Source organism: Hylobates moloch, unplaced genomic scaffold (assembly GCF_009828535.3).
Source record: "Hylobates moloch isolate HMO894 unplaced genomic scaffold, HMol_V3 SCAFFOLD_5, whole genome shotgun sequence".
NCBI lineage: Eukaryota > Metazoa > Chordata > Mammalia > Primates > Hylobatidae > Hylobates > Hylobates moloch.
The window spans coordinates 17460880-17477741 of NW_026652280.1; the positions used below are offsets into that span (position 1 = coordinate 17460880).

Below are 16862 nucleotides of genomic sequence, written 5' to 3' on the forward strand. Positions count from 1 at the left end.
ACCATGTTGGCCAGGCTGGTTTCGAACTCCTGACCTCCACCTGCCTCAGCTTCCCAAAGTGCTGGGATTACAGGCGTGTACCACCACGCCTGGCCCAAAATTTGTTTTTTAAAAATGTGATCTAAACTAATGTTTTTAAATACAGTATCTAAACTAATTCTTTTAAATAGAGTATCCACATTTCTTTATACCTCCCCTTTCTGTTTAAGTCCTGTTTTCATTATATAACTCAAGAAGTTAAAGACTATTTCTCTGTTAATATTTGGTCCAGTGGCTTTGAAACTGTTTACTTATTATGAATGTATTTCACCAAAACTGCTTTTATTATTAGGTAAGTCAATAGTAAAAGAACTGACACCAGTAGTTATAAATATTTTTCTTTAGACTGTATTGAGAGGCAGATATTTATCTTGAAAATGTTACTGATGAGTTTACTATTTTATAACTTATTGTTCTGCTGGCCTTTCACCTGTAATAGCATCACTTGTAGTTTTGCTTTCTTCCCCAAATTTTGCGAATCACTGTGATACAACTTAAATAATGTTGACATCCTTTAGCAAAATAATCTTTTTGCCTGTTTTAATCTCAAATTTGGGGATAAAATTTAACTGCTAATTAGGAGTGTAGCCATTTTCCCTCCCCTTAGTTTTTTTTTTTTTTTTTTTTTGAGATGGAGTCTCGCTCTGTCGCCCAGGCTGGATAGCAGTGGCGCGATCTCGGCTCACTGCAAGCTCCGCCTCCCAGGTTCATGCCATTCTCCTCCCTCAGCCTCCCGAGTAGCTGGGACCACAGGCGCCCGCCACCTCGCCCGGCTAATTTTTTGTATTTTTTTTTAGTAGAGACGGGGTTTCACCATGTTAGCCAGGGTGGTCTTGATCTCCTGACCTCGTGATCAGCCCGCCTCGGCCTCCCAAAGTGCTGGGATTACAGGCGTGAGTCACCACGCCCGGCCTCCCTCCCCTTAGTTTTTTAAGAATTTTTCAACTAAACAAAAGTTGAAAGGATTATATGATGAATATCTGTATATCCTTTACCTAGTATGACAATTTTAACCTTTTTTCATAATTGTGTTCACCCTTTCCTGGCCCCTCTGCCACCCCCACCACAGGGGTGCCCATGTATGGGCACCTAGTTTTAATTATTTTTTCCTTAACAATTTGAAAGCAAGAAACTTTACCCCAAACACTTCAGCCTATATCTCTTAAATAACCACAATACTATTATCACACCTAATGCAATTTAACATTGATATAATAATATATGTTTTATCTCTGGATAACAAACCGTCTCTATTTTGTGGCTTAAAACAACAATCATGTTATTTTGTTATATGATTCTGTGCAGTGGTGGAGTGGTTCTTTGGTCTTACGTCAGCAAATTCATGCTGCTGCATTCAGCTGGTAGATGCTAGGAATGGGTTCAGCTGGAATTTGAAAGATCCCTTTCCTTCTTAAATTTCGACTTTTTGCTTTTGATTCCTTTTATAATAATCTTATGTTTCTAAAGCTTTATGTGAGAATATGCAATCATAGTCTATGTTAACTATTTGTCTTTAATATCTTTTAGGAATATCATAATGCATGAAGGCAGCTGGGGCATATCTCATACACGTGTGCCAACAGAATCTCGGCCAGGTCATGTAGCTCTGATAGCTGGGTTTTATGAAGATGTCAGTGCAGTTGCCAAAGGTAATGTCTATTTGGACAATCTTATTAAATGAAAAATTTGTCAAATAAATATTAGTCCTTTACCACTTAATCATGTCACAAAGTGAAGGTATGTTTTGAGATACTAAATGTTTTAGCATGCCTTACTGACATGAACACCCACTGGTACTGACTCCAGAATGAAGCTTTAGTATTTCATTATCCTGTGTTATTGAAAGAATTTGGGTTGGATGGAAGCATAATTTTCCTAGATATTACCCTTGAAAGTTCAAAAATAATTTTGTATTTCATTTAGAAGTAAATTATCTATTGTCAGTTTTTTTAATAGTGGTATAATATACATAATATAAAATCTATTAGTTTTGCATTTGTTCACTGACTAATGTAATTGTTATTATTTGAAGAATAGTTCTTTAGGGGCTTATTGTACCATGTATATATTACTGTTACTGCTTGCTTGCTTTCTGAAGGATGGAAGGAAAATCCTGTAGAATTTGATTCTCTTTTTAATGAAAGTAAATACACGTGGAGCTGGGGAAGCCCAGATATCCTGCCTATGTTTGCCAAAGGTAAGAATCACTGATTATGTTTCCTCAGATAGTCAATAGGGAGTAAGTCAATATGGTAGTTTTCTATTTTTATATATGTACTGTGTTTGTTGATTTTTACACATATTTTTACATTTTTAACATTTCTGAAATAGGGATGTTTAATTACAGTGATAGATGTGTCAGTTTAATTGGCATTTTTTTTCCTTCTTAGTTATACTTGAAATATTGGCACATCATACAGTTAGATAGTATTTTGGATTCAATTAAATGGTATGTAGTGCTATCACTTAACAGCTATATAATCTTGAGTAATTTATATAGCCTCTCTGAGCTTCAATTTCCTTTTCGTAAAATGTGATAATATTAGTTTCTGTCTCATAGATTTATAATTAAATTATGTAATTCATGTGAAATATTTAGCATAGCACTTTTCACATAACTTCATTATAAATGATGATGTTGAGGTGTGGTTCATTATACTTTGGTAAATCATTTTAAAAGTTAGTAGATATTCATATAAAGATTTAAACATTGGCTGGGCACAGTGGCTCACACCTGTAATCTCAGCACTTTGGGAGGCTGAGGCAGGTGGATCACTTGAGCTCAGGAGTTGAAGACTAGTCTGGGAAACAAGGTGAGACCCACATCTCTACAACAAACAAAAAATTAGCTGAGTGTGGTGGCATGTGCCTGTAGTCCCAACTACTCAGGTGGCTGAGGTGGGAAGAGTGCTTGAGAGCCTGGGATGTTGAAGCTGCAGTGAGCCATGATTATGCCACTGCACTCCAGCCTGGGCAACAGAGCAACACCCTATCTCAAAAAAAAAAAAAAAAAAAAGGATTTAAGTGTTAAAATATGTAGTTATAATTCCTATTTTAATACATTGAATATGCCATATGTTTTGGCATTTGATATATATGGCATTTAATATATAATTTATTTAAATTGATATTTAATATATTGAATGTAGCATTTAGATTTGTTATTTATATGCATGATTCTGCAAATATTGGGACATCTCTTAATTAGAAAACTCATTTATATTATTTTCTAAAATCAGTTGGATGAATTACATGTCATTAAATGCTTTTAAGTGGGAGCAGAATGATTGATCATTTCACTTATCAGAAAGGATTTGTAACATACTTAGTCATGAGTGTAATTAAAATAATGGGAACTATTGAAGATTATTATGTGTCCAGGAAGCAAAATATATATTGAGAATTTTACAGATGATAGTCATAGAACATTATTATACTGGGCGGACCAAAAAGCCCCAAACTGTTTGCCATTTATATGTTGCCTTCTTTGGAAAGCAGTTTAGTTTTTTTGGGAGCTGGTGGTGGTAAGGGTGGATTAAGTTGCTATGGTTTATCAAACTAACATTCCTATTTCTGGCTACAATGGATGGGACAGGACCAGTAGTTGAATTAGAGATAGTCTAATGTTCCATATCTTATAGTAAACAACAAACCCAGTCAGACCTTTTTATTTGGGATGTAGGAAGTAGAATGGCTGAGCTGTGGAATAGGGTCATTAGAGCTGAACTGGTGCTATAAAGATTGTATTACTTTATTATATCTATCTCTCTCTCTCTTTTTGTTTTTGTTTTTTTGAGACGGAGTTTTGCCCTTGTTGCCCAGGCTGGAGTGCAATGGCACGATCTCAGCTCACTGCAACCTCCACCTCTTTGGTTCAAGCGATTCTTCTGTGTCAGCCCCCTGAGTAGCTGGGATTACAGGCGCACACCACCACACCCAGCTAATTTTTTTTCTATTTTTAGTAGAGGTGGGGTTTCATCATGTTGGCCAGGCTGGTCTCGAATTCCCGACCTCAGGTGATCCACATGCCTCGGCCTCCCAAAATACAGGGATTACAGGTGTGAGCCACCACCCTGGCCGTATCTCTTTCTTATTACCTGCAGGAGCCTATCAAACTCAGAAGTTCACTAAACTGATTAGATTCTTAATACAGTCTTGCAAATGTATGAGATTATCATATCTGTTGACCCCTTCAAACTCTTTGGCAATAAGCAATGTTTATTCTCTTATAAGTTGAGAAAAATACGCATAGTTGATGAATAAGAGAAGTGAAATATTTGAATTTTCTTCTTATGTTAAGAAGGTTTGTACACCACACATCATCTATTTTAGATTGTAGCATTCTAAGGGGCACACATGTTTTGAATAGTTTAATCCTTGAAGGGAGACAAATATTGTCCTTATTTTTGTTATATTGCTTGTTAGAATTGTGATTTTGGTGTGTTAATTAACATATAATGAATCTGCAAAATTAAAATATGTTATTTTTGATGACAAAAAGCAATAGAATACATTAAAGTATGTAGCATGGTCCATAGCACATAACATAAATAAATGTTAATCATTCCTTCCATTTTTCTCTTCCCCATCATAATGAACACTGCTTTGTGAAAATTCTGGTTACTCAGAAAAATCTGTGAATGACTAGCTCATATTTTATGATAGTTTAAAAGATTTTGTAAAAACATTATTTTTTCCAAATTTTCTTTTCAGGTGCTAGTGGAGACCACGTTTATACATATAGTTATGATGCTAAAAGAGAGGATTTTGGTGCTCAAGATGCAACAAAACTGGATACGTGGGTTTTTGATAATGTTAAGGTTTGTGCTATTGAGTGGTTAATATACAAAAAGCATATTTTTACCTGAAGTATTGGAGACTATATCTCACATTTTTTCTGTTTTCACGAGCTTTGAAAGTTCTGTATTGTAGCACACTCTTCTGAATTCTAAGATTTAATTCTAAAAAATTACACATTCTAAATAAACAAGAGAAGTTTTAAACTTCTTTGTTTCTATTAGTAAAACGAGCGCTAGATTAGGATTTAGGAAACCTGTTTTTCGTTTCTAGTTTATGATTCATCCTGGGTAAATTTTGATCTTTCATTGACCATGGAATCAGTCTCTTATAGCAATGGACCATGTGAGATGTATGAAAGCCTTTGGGAAAATGCTGTTCAAATGTAATACATTTATAATAACAAAGTGGATGATTTTTTAAAAAAATTATACTTTAAAGAAAAATTAGATAAGCAGATTATATAGGCAAAAACAAATTAGCAAATTGATCATAATAAAAATCTATGGTTTCTTTAAGTACTAGAGTTTTTTGAACATTTTATAGTGACAATTATCATAGTTTCATGAGGAATACAATATAATTTATATTCTCAAAAATTGTGTGAAAATCTCAATTGTGGACATTGGCTCTCTTCTTTTACCAGTGCGTTATTCCTCATCTCCAAATAACAACTCATAATTCATCCATTATAAGAAGCTTTGATTGACACTTCTTTTTTCTAGTAATGTCTTTTGAACTGACTTTGTGGACTTCTTCATGATATAGCCATTTTTGTTTGTTTGTAAATGTACTCCTTAGTATATATCTCCCTTTTTCTTTGTATTTGCTTAGCAGAAATTAAGTGCTCTAAAATTCATTGCTAAACCCTATTTTTTCCAAGGGTCTTTTCCCTTGAAATTTTCTTTTTACTTTTAATATATACTTTTGTCAACAGGGAAAACTTTCAACTTAAATAAAATCTCTTTAAGAAAATGATTAGCAAATTATTTTGCTAATCATCACTTCTTAACTTAATGTACTAATATTAATATCTGCATGAAAGCCTTTGGCTTCTAATTTCATATGTGTAGCTAAAATCCCTCCAAAATCATGGAATTGATTGCTTGTGAATGTACATACATAGCTGGTAGCTGGCCTGATTTTCATGTCTTTCTTCCTTTCTTTATTTCAACACTACTAGTCTTGACATGGTAGTGAACAGAAAAAAAGATTTGCACATGACTTCTTCATAAAATATGGTAGATTAACCAAGTTATAATGAAAATGTGAAGTCATCAGCATTGGTAAGTGATGTGAAGGAAAAATACAGACCAAGAATATATCTTCAGAAAATTCTAGTCTGTACTGGGTAGTTAGGGGAAGGCTAAGAGGTTTGAGATAATCTCTGAACAAGTATAGGAGACAAAGAAATGGATAGGGATGGATTGGTATGGAAAGGTATTGCAGGCCAACAGCATTATGTAAATCTTGGTCAAGAGCCAGCATAATGGACTTGAGGAAGTGAAAGAAGGGAGGTTAGTGTGGCAGGAGGACTGCCTGGGAGCCAGGTCTCAGAAGAGGCTAGAGAGTGAGTTAAGGGTTTTACTTGAACTTCATGTCCTGGCTAGAGACTCATGCTTAATTCAAGCCGAACAGTTTCCAGATCCATGCAGTTTTCTACTCACCTGTTTTTTTGTAATTGTGGTAAAAAAAAAAAAAATATATATATATATATATGTATATATATATATATATATATATTCAAAATACAGAATTTACTATCTTAAGCATTTTAAGTGTTTGCAGACAGTCCCCAGCTTAACAATGGTTTAACTTACGATTCTTTTGCCTTTCCACCAGTGCAAAAGCAATACATATTTAGTATAAACCGGACACTGAGTACCCATACAACCATTTTGTTTTTTACTTTCAGTATAGTATTCAAAATTACATGAGATAGTAATTATTATCTCACTTATTTCACATTATCAACACTTTATTAAAAAATAGGCTTTATATTAGATGATTTTGCCCAACTGTAGGCTAATGTAAATGTTCCGAGCATGTTGAAGGTAGTGTAAACCAAAAATAAAATTCTAAGCACCTCCCCCGCAACCCCCAACCATCTCGATGGACTTTCTCAGCCAGGGCGCTTTTAAAATGTAACCTGAGAGACTGATTCAGGCCATAAGGGGAAGTGGGTGTTGGATATGCCTCATTATACCTCTCTGGCATTAACGTCAACACAGACCTTAAAGTCTAATAAGTAACATTTTACAACCTATTCTCTCTGAAGCGTACTATCTGAAGGGTTCCTCTGCAAATAAGGACTTTGGATTCCACAGTCTCTTATCTTAACCCAGACATTTCTTTCTTTTGATCCCAAGTCTTTAGAGAAACTCAACAAATTGCCAATCAGAACATTTTTAAATTTCCCCCCAATCCCCATTTTGAGTTGTCCTGCCTTTCTGGACCAAACCAATTTATTTCTTAAATATATTTGGTTGAAGTCTCATGTCTGCCCAAAATGTATAAAACCAAGCTGCACCCCGACCACCTTGAGCACATATTCTCAAGATCTCCTGAGCACTGTCATGGGCCATAGCCACTCATATTTGGCTCAGAATAAATCTCTTCAAATATTTTATAGAGTTTGACTCTTCGTTGACAGTAGGCCAGACTAAGCTATGATGTTTGGTAGGTTAGGTATGTTACTGGAGCAAGGTATCTGAATTACCGGCAACAAATCTGTAAGGATCTGCAGCAACTTCAATTCTTACCTCCCCAGAAGAAAAACTTCGACTAGGGGTCATAAGGCAGAAGAATAGACCAAGGCAGCAGTGGAAGTTTATTTACAAAAACTTTAGAACAGGAAAGAAAGGAAAGTATGCCTAGAGGAGTCCCAAGTGAGCACCGAGGTCAAGTGCAGTGTTTAATCTTGATCCTAGGACTTTATAGGCTGGCCCCTTTCCATGATTCTTCCCTTGGGGTGAGGCGCCCACATGCACAGTGTCCTCCTTAACCTTGGGAGGTGAGCATGCATAGTGTGTTTAGAAAGTTGTACACATACCTGAGGCTTTCTTTCCTTTTCTGGTAGAGTGCCCCCTGATGGGCATACTACGCCATTTGGTCTATTAATGCACATGCCCGAGAAGTTGCATCTCTCTGGTGCTTGCATTCAGTTAACCCTTTAGTGCAGCAAGTGTGGACCATCAGGAAATGGCCTCTCCCTGGTGCCAGCTGCCAATCTACCACTTTTAGAGAGGCAGTGGGATAATTGCTGAATCATCACCCAACATTCCTAGTGGTTGGGGAAGACCCCTCCCTTGCCCCACTCATGCCTGTCTAACTACCTGTAACAGGTATATTACATGCATTTTTGACTTACAATAGTTTCAATTTAGGATGGGTTTATTGGGATATAACCCCATTGTAAGTGAGGAGCATCTGTAATTTAGTAGTGTTAAGTATATTCACGTTGTTGTGCAGCTAATAATCTCTAGAATATTTCATCTTGCAAAACAAACTCTGTACCCGTTAAACAATAACTCTGGCCGGGCGCTGTGGCTCACGCCTGTAATCCCAGCACTTTGGGAGGCTGGGTTGGGTGGATCACGCTGTCAAGAGATTGAGACCATCCTGGCCAACATGGTGAAACCCTGTCTCTACTAAAAATACAAAAATTAGCCAGGCGTGGTGGCACCTGCCTGTAGTCCCAGCTACTCGGTAGGCTGAGGCAGGAGAATCGCTTGAACCTGGGAGGCAGAAGTTGCAGTGAGCTGAGATCACGCCATTGCACTCCAGCCTGGCGACAGAGTGAGACTCTGTCTCAAAAACAAACAAACAAAAAATCAAAAAAACAAAAAAATAACTCTTCATTTCCCCCTCCCCCAACCCCTGGCAAACACCATTCTACTTTCTATTTCTATGCATTTGACTACTCCAGGCACCTTATATCATAAGTGGAATCATACAGTCTTTGTCTTTGTGATTGGCTTATTTCACTTAGTATAATGGCCTCAAAGGTTCGCCTGGGTTGAATCTATTTACTTTAAAAAACTCAGTTTGTGTATCATCTTCTGTATTAGGTCTTCTGTGACTTCTCTTTTGCTTTACCCTATTTCCAGTTCGACTTAGATAACCCTCGTCTATATTCCCTTAATACTTTATTGTGCTATACTATAACTGTTCATACATTGACTTATTCCCCTTCAATATACATCTTGTTGGAGAGATACTCACTTTTTCACACTGTTAACTTTAAACCCCTATCAGAGGCTGGGCGTGGTGGCTCACGCCTGTAATCCCAGCACTTTGGGAGGCTGAGGTGGGTGAATCACTTGAGGCCAGGAGTTTGAGACCAGCCTAGCCAACATGGTGATACCCTGTCTCTACTAAAAATACAAAAAAATTAGCCGAGCATGGTGGTGCATGTCTGTAATCCCAGGTACTCAGGAGGCTGAGGCAAGAGAATCGCTTGAACCCAGGAGACAGAGGTTGCAGTGAGCCAAGATTGTGCTGCTGCACTCCAGCCTGGGCGATAGAGACTCTGTCTCAACAACAGCAACAAATTCCTATCAGGGAATTGTTTGGTACATGAATAAGTATATTAACTTAGATTGGATCATACCTGTGTAATAGGGAAAAAAAATAACTTAAAAGTTTACTTCTATCTTAGTAAAGATAATGCCAGCAGTAGGCAGCTGAGCACTGATGCAGTCCAGGATGCTATAGTGGTTCTACAGTATCACTGACACTTAGTCTCCTAAAGTTTTCCTCTAACTTCAGAGCGTGAGTTTTATCTTCAAAGTTATGTCATGACCCAAGATAACCTTGGAGTTCCCGCCCTTATGTTAGTGTTATAGGTCAACAATATGAAGAATAAAAAAGGACTTTCTTTCCTACTGAATTATATTTATTTCAAAAAGCCTTAGATCCACATAGCTTTATGAATGAAATGTTTGACTTAAATCTCATTGGCCAAAACCACAAAGGCACATCTAGCTGCAAGAAAGGATAGGATAGGCACATCTAGCTCCAAGAAAGGATTACATAGCTGAATATATTGTACCAGCCATAGAACAAATTATAGATGTAATTCAAGTCATTTGCTCAGTTTTTTGTTTTTGTCAGCTTTCAATTATGTGTTTAACTTTTAATTCTTTTAAAGAGCTTATTCTTTTTATCTAGATTTAAATTTTCTTAGGGGTTAAGTAGAATGTATATGAAAGTTAGGGGGCAATTTTATACTTTTGAGAAGGATGATAGCAGGTTATATATTATATTAATTTATTTCTATTCTTGAATAGCTAGTTTCTCTAATTGCACCATTTGTATTTTTTAACATAGTAATGAAGAATTATTTGAAAAAAATACCAAAATACGTCAGACATTTGTTGAAAAGTTAAACATATCTTGTTAAAAGTTAACATCTTTTACAGCTAAAGGCATTTATGTGAACAACAAAGATGTATTTTGGATAGCTTGTTAACTTATTTAAAATAATTTAAAAGTAGTCTTCATAGTTTTGCACCCATGTTCATGCATATGTGAATACAGGGTGAATCATTTGCCTTAGAAGGGTTTATGAATCTAGTTTATCATTATTAAATTAGCATAATAATCTTCAAATTTTATTTTAATTAATTATTCCCAGCCTCATCCTGCCAAGTAGTATTTTATTAATTGGTTGCTTTTCTGTTACATGATTTGAAGAACACATTCTAGCTGGGGCAAAGGAAGTAATTAGGAGGCTATTTGCAATGTTCTAAATTAGAGATTACAGTTGGACTAGGTTGGTAGTACACAGGACAATGAAAAGTGGTCCAGTTCTGAAATATTTAAAAAAAAATTATTCTTAAACTGGTAACACTATTACTATATTATTTTTGACTCTTGCCAAAATAGGTCTTCAATCTGCTGTATTTTATTAAGTTAGATGTGGGATTAACAACATTATGAGATCTCTATGAAATTATGATCCCCTTTCTAACACCTTTTTTTGGCCTTATAACGGAGAGAACAGCTAACTCATTATTTGAACATAGATGTCTGAACTGATAGCAAAGACATTGTGTTGGTAGGTCTTCAGCACAGATTTAAACAACGTGAGATAATTTAATTTTGTACTTATGCATAAATTTAAATGTTTTCATCAGTATTATTTTTAAAATAAAACAAATGAACTAAATATTTTTAACTGATTTGTTACATGTAGGACTTCTTTCATCATGCCAGAAACAACCAGTCTTTGTTTTCTAAAATAAATGAAGAGAAAATAGTTTTTTTCTTACATTTATTAGGAATAGATACAAATGGACATGCTCATCGACCATCCTCGAGGTAATTTAATGTTGTATTTAATTGTATTTTTTAGGGGAAACAGCTATTCTATTGAACTTTTTATTATAACATTTTCTTTGGAATTATAACAACAGAGCTAATATTTTAAATAACTACTGTAATGTTTATTAAGTTCTGGATTATATGAGATTTCTGATTTAGTGGTTTAAATCATATGTGCTGTATCCAGATGGCACATTAATATAAGTAAAATATATCCTGTACGTATTTCATAATCTTCATTTACTGAAGCAGAGAAAAAAAATTATCTAAAATATCTATATATTTTAGAAATATTTTCAGTGAATCTTGAAAATATAAAGCATTTTATGGCATTAACTTTTGTATCACCAAAAGATGTAATTATTTATTCCTTGTGTATTCCCTTTAATTAGCATTGTATCTAGCAACTAAATTGTATAAATTTTTGTATACCATAGTTCAGTAACACTCCTTATATATAACAGCAAATATTTTTCTCACTTTTGAAGACCATAAGTAAAAGGAAGATACTATGTTATACTTTTATTTCTTATTTTGCATTTGGTTTAAATTAGCCTAACAGTGGCTGTAAAGCCTATTGGGTTAGCTGCCAGTAATGTATACCTCACAATCCCCTTCTTAAACATTGTAATTGATGGAATATTCGTATCGAATGAACCTTGTTCAGTTGTGTGGCAGTCTTAAATATAATGTGTTCAAAACGTGATATTATATTTTATATCAAAAGCACTTTAGGGAATGAAAATATTCTATACTTGAAATGATACTTTTAATGTGGCCAAACAGTATAGTTTATGTATGTAGTAAGAGTGAGAGACATGGCCGGGCACGGTGGCTCACGCTTGTAATCCCAGCACTTTGGGAGGCCGAGGCGGGCAGATCACGAGGTCAGGAGATCGAAACCATGGTGAAACTCCGTCTCTACTAAAAATACAAAAAATTAGCCGGGCGTGGTGGCGGGCGCCTATAGTCCCAGCTACTCAGAGAGGCTGAGGCAGGAGAATGGCGTGAACCCGGGAGGCGGAGCTTGCAGTGAGCCGAGATCGCGCCACTGCACTCCAGCCTGGGCAACAGAGCGACACTCCGTATCAAAAAAAAAAAAAAAAAAAAAAAAGAGTGAGAGACATGAAAGTCATCTATCTCATTTAGGACCTAAAAAGGGTTTATTAAAATATATTTGTTAATCAGTCCCCTCCTTTTAAACTATCTTTGAAAACTATTTTGGGTTATTTTGCTTCATTAAAAGGAGAAAAAAATTATTTCAACAATCTAGAGTGCTCTGATTTTAAAATATTAAAGATGAAATCTAAAAGCATTTCAGAGGTTACTGATTTTGAACGTAATGAATCCACAATGAATAAATTTGATTTCTCCAAATTAATTTAATTTGTTCCTCTGTTTCTTTACAAATAGAGACTACAAGGACAATATTAAAAAAGTTGATGATGGAGTTAAAGAAATTGTGTCTATGTTTAACCATTTCTATGGAAATGATGGAAAAACAGCATTTATCTTTACCTCTGACCATGGAATGACAGACTGGGGTTAGTGTGTCCTTAATTGATATGTGCCTTACAATTAAAGTAGTATAAATGTAGCTGGCAAATGTTTTATGATGTTGAGAGGATTAGATGTCTTGCTGTATACAAAGTTTCTAGCACATAATTCTGTGCTTAAAATGTTAGCCTAAAAAACAACTGATCTTATATAAAAAATATTTTCTCTAACTAAAAAACGAATATATTCTCATTTACAAATGAGAAACTAGAGAAAAGTGGGGAAGAAAATAAAAAGTAACTATTATTTATCTACAGAGAATTAACTGTATATGTTGGCAAAGGGAGTGATGTGAAGATGGTATTACTGAGGGACCAAGGGCTGCTGAAATTCTGTCCCGGATAAGCCTGTGCACCCTGTGAGATTCCCAAGGCAAATGCAGTGTGTGCACAGAGAACAAAATAAAGCAAAGATGAGATTTGTCCCCAGATCACAATATGGATTTCTAGTAATTTGAGTTCCACTTTATAAAGGACTTCTTTTGGCTCTACCTGCCAGAGTGGCCTGGAAGAAAAGGACCCAGAGACCTTGCCATCTTCTCCAGAACAGACTTAGTCTCTACTGCTTGCACCGAGGTTGGGTAGTTACTGCCCAAGGGAGCTCTCTGTTCTTTCTGTCTGCAGTGCTGCTCTGGCAGCAGCAACATTTCTTCCATGTCTTATTGTTATTATTTCTATTCTTTCAACCATAGTTACTCAGCAGGCATTCTGGTTTTTTGTTTTACTTTTTTGCCTGTTTGTTGTTGTTTCTCTAACTCGCTTTATAGGAATATTGTCAAACTAATTGCCATAAAAGGTTGTAACCATTTGGTAATGTAGTCACTAGAATTAACTATATGTGGATCAACTCTTTAAAACAAACTATTTTAAAAAATATTTAGTTGTAAGTTAGTTCTTCTACATTTGTCTCATTATTGGTATCTTATTTGTAGGTTCCCATGGGGCTGGTCATCCTTCAGAGACTTTAACTCCTTTAGTCACTTGGGGAGCTGGAATCAAGTATCCCCAAAGAGTATCAGCTCAGCAATTTGATGATGCATTTTTGAAAGGTACAAGCATTTCTTTACTGTGTTTATAAATACAACCTCTTAAAATAAGAACAAAGTTTAAATTTTTAAGAAATCACTTTTCAAATTTTAGTTATAAATCCCTCATTTTGACATTTGTGCCATTACTATTTCTATAGAAACACTACAAGGGGTTGTTGGTTTTTCTCTTCTCACAGAGCCATTTGTTGAACCCTTCCCAGCACACCACTGCTAATAACTAGACTTTCTAAATGTCTAAACTGATAAACTGAACTTTTGATGTTCTTTTATTAATTTATTAATATGAATGTGAGGTAGAGTAAATAAAAATTAAATAAGAGGAAATTTAAGGTTTCGTAGAGGTAAATAATCAGTTTGATTGAGATTTTTCAACCCAAAGTACATACTATCAGTTATAAAATCACACTACCTACAAGATATCTCTATTAGATAAAAAGCAAGAGGTAGTACTGAGCTATTTCAGCCCTAGGCCCTAATGAAGACAGAAGAGTACAGTGAATAATGCACTCAATAGCATGTCTTCAGTAAGTAATGGTGCATTTTTCAGAGGGCGATTTCTTATATGTTTGTAAGTGCTACTGGAGAGCATCATGCCACATCACAGGTCCACAGAGGAGACATTGACAAAGGGCCAGAACAGTGCAACCAGTACACTGTCATGATTATTTCCAGATTTATTTAAGCATGAAAGAAAAAGAAGCTAGAGGACTCTTTTTTTCATCTACTACATATCTTTGAGATAGCCCCTGCTTTCTCAGAACTTAACATTCTAGTAGGAGAATTAAAGCAATTATAAACAAAACTTACACGTTATGATAATTTTATGAAGAAAATTAGGGTGATATGATAAAAGAGAAGGTAGGACCAGGCTTCTTTCTCCACCCTGCCCCCCACAGTCTCCTTAGAGACAGGTTTTTGCTGTGTCTCTAAAGGAATGGAATGGGCTGGAATGTAGTAGCTGTTCACAGGTTCACAGGCCAATCGTAGCTCACTACAGCCTGGAACTCCTGGGCTCAAGCAGTCTTCCTGCCCCAGCCTCCCAAGTAGCTGGAACCACAGGTGTGTACCACACCTAACTCAGTCCCCCACATTTTTATTAAGATATTTGGCAAAGGAGGCAAAATGCATTGGTTTTAAATGTATAGCTTTATGAATTTTACCTGCATATATATACCATGTAATCTCCATCCAGATTCACCATACATTTGCAGTATCCTAGAAGTTTCCCTTATGGAGCAGGATACATTTTATAGAGTGAGCTAATAGAATATCTCTTCACAGTTAGGATAAGAGGGAGCCATTCATATGAAGGTTAGGGCAGGAGTGTTCCGGGCAGGGGGAATAGCAAATGAAGAGGCAAAAAATAGAAAGAGCGTAGCTTGTTTGAGGAACAGAATTGGAAGGCTGATGTGGCTGAGCACTGTCAGCTAGGAGCAGAGTACAATGAGTTGAGAGTTGGAGAGGTAAACGAGGTAGATCATTTGAGGCACCAAAGCCTGGGTAAGGAGAGCATGAAGTGTGTTCTGAGTGCAGTGCTCTATCATTAAAGCCTGTTAGAGCATTGCCAACATTCCAGTTTGCCACAGGAGCTACCTTTCTGACTGCTCTGTGGTAAATGGATTAGATTGGATCAAAATAGAAAGTAGGGTAAATGCATGTTTGTATTTATGAGATTTAACTTTATTTTGGCATTTGATTTCATATTGAATTGATGTTTTAGAATCACATATCAAGAATCATCACAAAAGAAATGTATTTTTTCTCATATGAATATTAAATATCATACATTTTAGAGAAAAGGAATGTGCATTTTTTCATCAACTGATTAGTGTGAATTTTTGGTAGAGTCAGAAACATATTTTTGAACTTTAATTAGCTTATTGAATGAAATTTTATTATACAAATATCTCATAAGTCTTTTGGCAGTGTATCCTAAAGCCATTAAATCAAGACTTGGTCTCTCATAATCACTTGTTTCGATTTCTGTTTGATGCAATTTCTGAATTTATGTGTAGAAAAATGGAAGAATGAGCCTATCTTTGAAGGCAATTTTAATAATAACTCAATATACTATGTTAACATTTGTGATTAGTGACTACAGGAACATCACAACTACAGTTTTAAGTGTTTTGGGAGCAACTGCCATCACAGAAAAAAAGAGAAGCTTGAATTAATTAACTTTCTATCAATTGCCTCAATACCTCTCTAGAACAGGATTGTAATGAGTTGTCAATGCTGACAGTTGTTACCATTGTGCTTTTTCACTTCCGGCTTTCCTTCCTCAGCCTCTGATGTTTTGAAACAATTATCTCCCAGTGAACATTTAAGAAGCTTAATAAATCATCACAAGAAACACCAAATATTTACTTTTTGTTTTTTTTTAATTCTTTAAAAAAATACACCTTTGCCATGCTTGGCTTAAAATAGACATTTCTAATACCTATGTTTTCCATAAGTATTGGCCACTCCTAAAAATCAAATGATTTATTCTTTTTTAAATCTTAACATCAGAGCTTGTGTCTGATTGTGTCTTTCAGAGTGGAGATTGGAGAACTGGAAGAGGCTAGATGTCAATCAGGTATCCATTTTGATTTTATTACATTCAAATTTAATTTTATCTTCTATAAGAAGGTTAGACAAAAACTATGAAAAATAGATAATAGTAATATTGACAAAGTCTTTTCCAAAACATTTCAGTTACTAAAGGGAATTCTTTTAGTGCAAATATTTTAGTCCATCTAATCTCTCTTGTGGCAAAACAAACAAAACTTCAAGTGAAAATGAAAGATTTCTTCCAAATAACACTGGATAATTATTTGTTATGTAAATTGAAATTTGCATGCCTGTTAAATTTCTGTGATTGCTTTTCATGGTTGTATTGCTTAATTTAAGCACAGATCTATTAAAATTCCGGTTATGGGTTTCTTTCCTATAGTATGTCAGTTACCTTTTCTTTTTGTTAACACATATTTTACCTTTACTTCTAACCAGCAACCTTACAAATGCAATGGGAAAAAAAATGATGAGATTATAAATTACCCAGCTAGAAACCTTCTGTTAGAGGAAAATGTATAGCCAATCTGATAAAGTTAGA

At 35.3% G+C, this 16862-nt stretch overlaps 1 protein-coding gene across 3 annotated transcripts in view; it reads left to right on the forward strand.

Moving 5' to 3' along the window:
• PIGN (phosphatidylinositol glycan anchor biosynthesis class N) overlaps window positions 1-16862 on the forward strand; it is a 138709-nt gene that overhangs the window by 27191 nt on the left and 94656 nt on the right. For all 3 annotated transcript variants that reach the window (XM_032152123.2, XM_032152124.2, XM_032152125.2), the window contains 7 exons: window positions 1567-1688; window positions 2138-2236; window positions 4753-4859; window positions 11036-11160; window positions 12577-12707; window positions 13652-13768; window positions 16306-16346. In XM_032152123.2, coding sequence (XP_032008014.1) covers window positions 1567-1688; window positions 2138-2236; window positions 4753-4859; window positions 11036-11160; window positions 12577-12707; window positions 13652-13768; window positions 16306-16346 — 742 coding nt within the window. The remainder of the gene's footprint in view (window positions 1-1566; window positions 1689-2137; window positions 2237-4752; window positions 4860-11035; window positions 11161-12576; window positions 12708-13651; window positions 13769-16305; window positions 16347-16862) is intronic.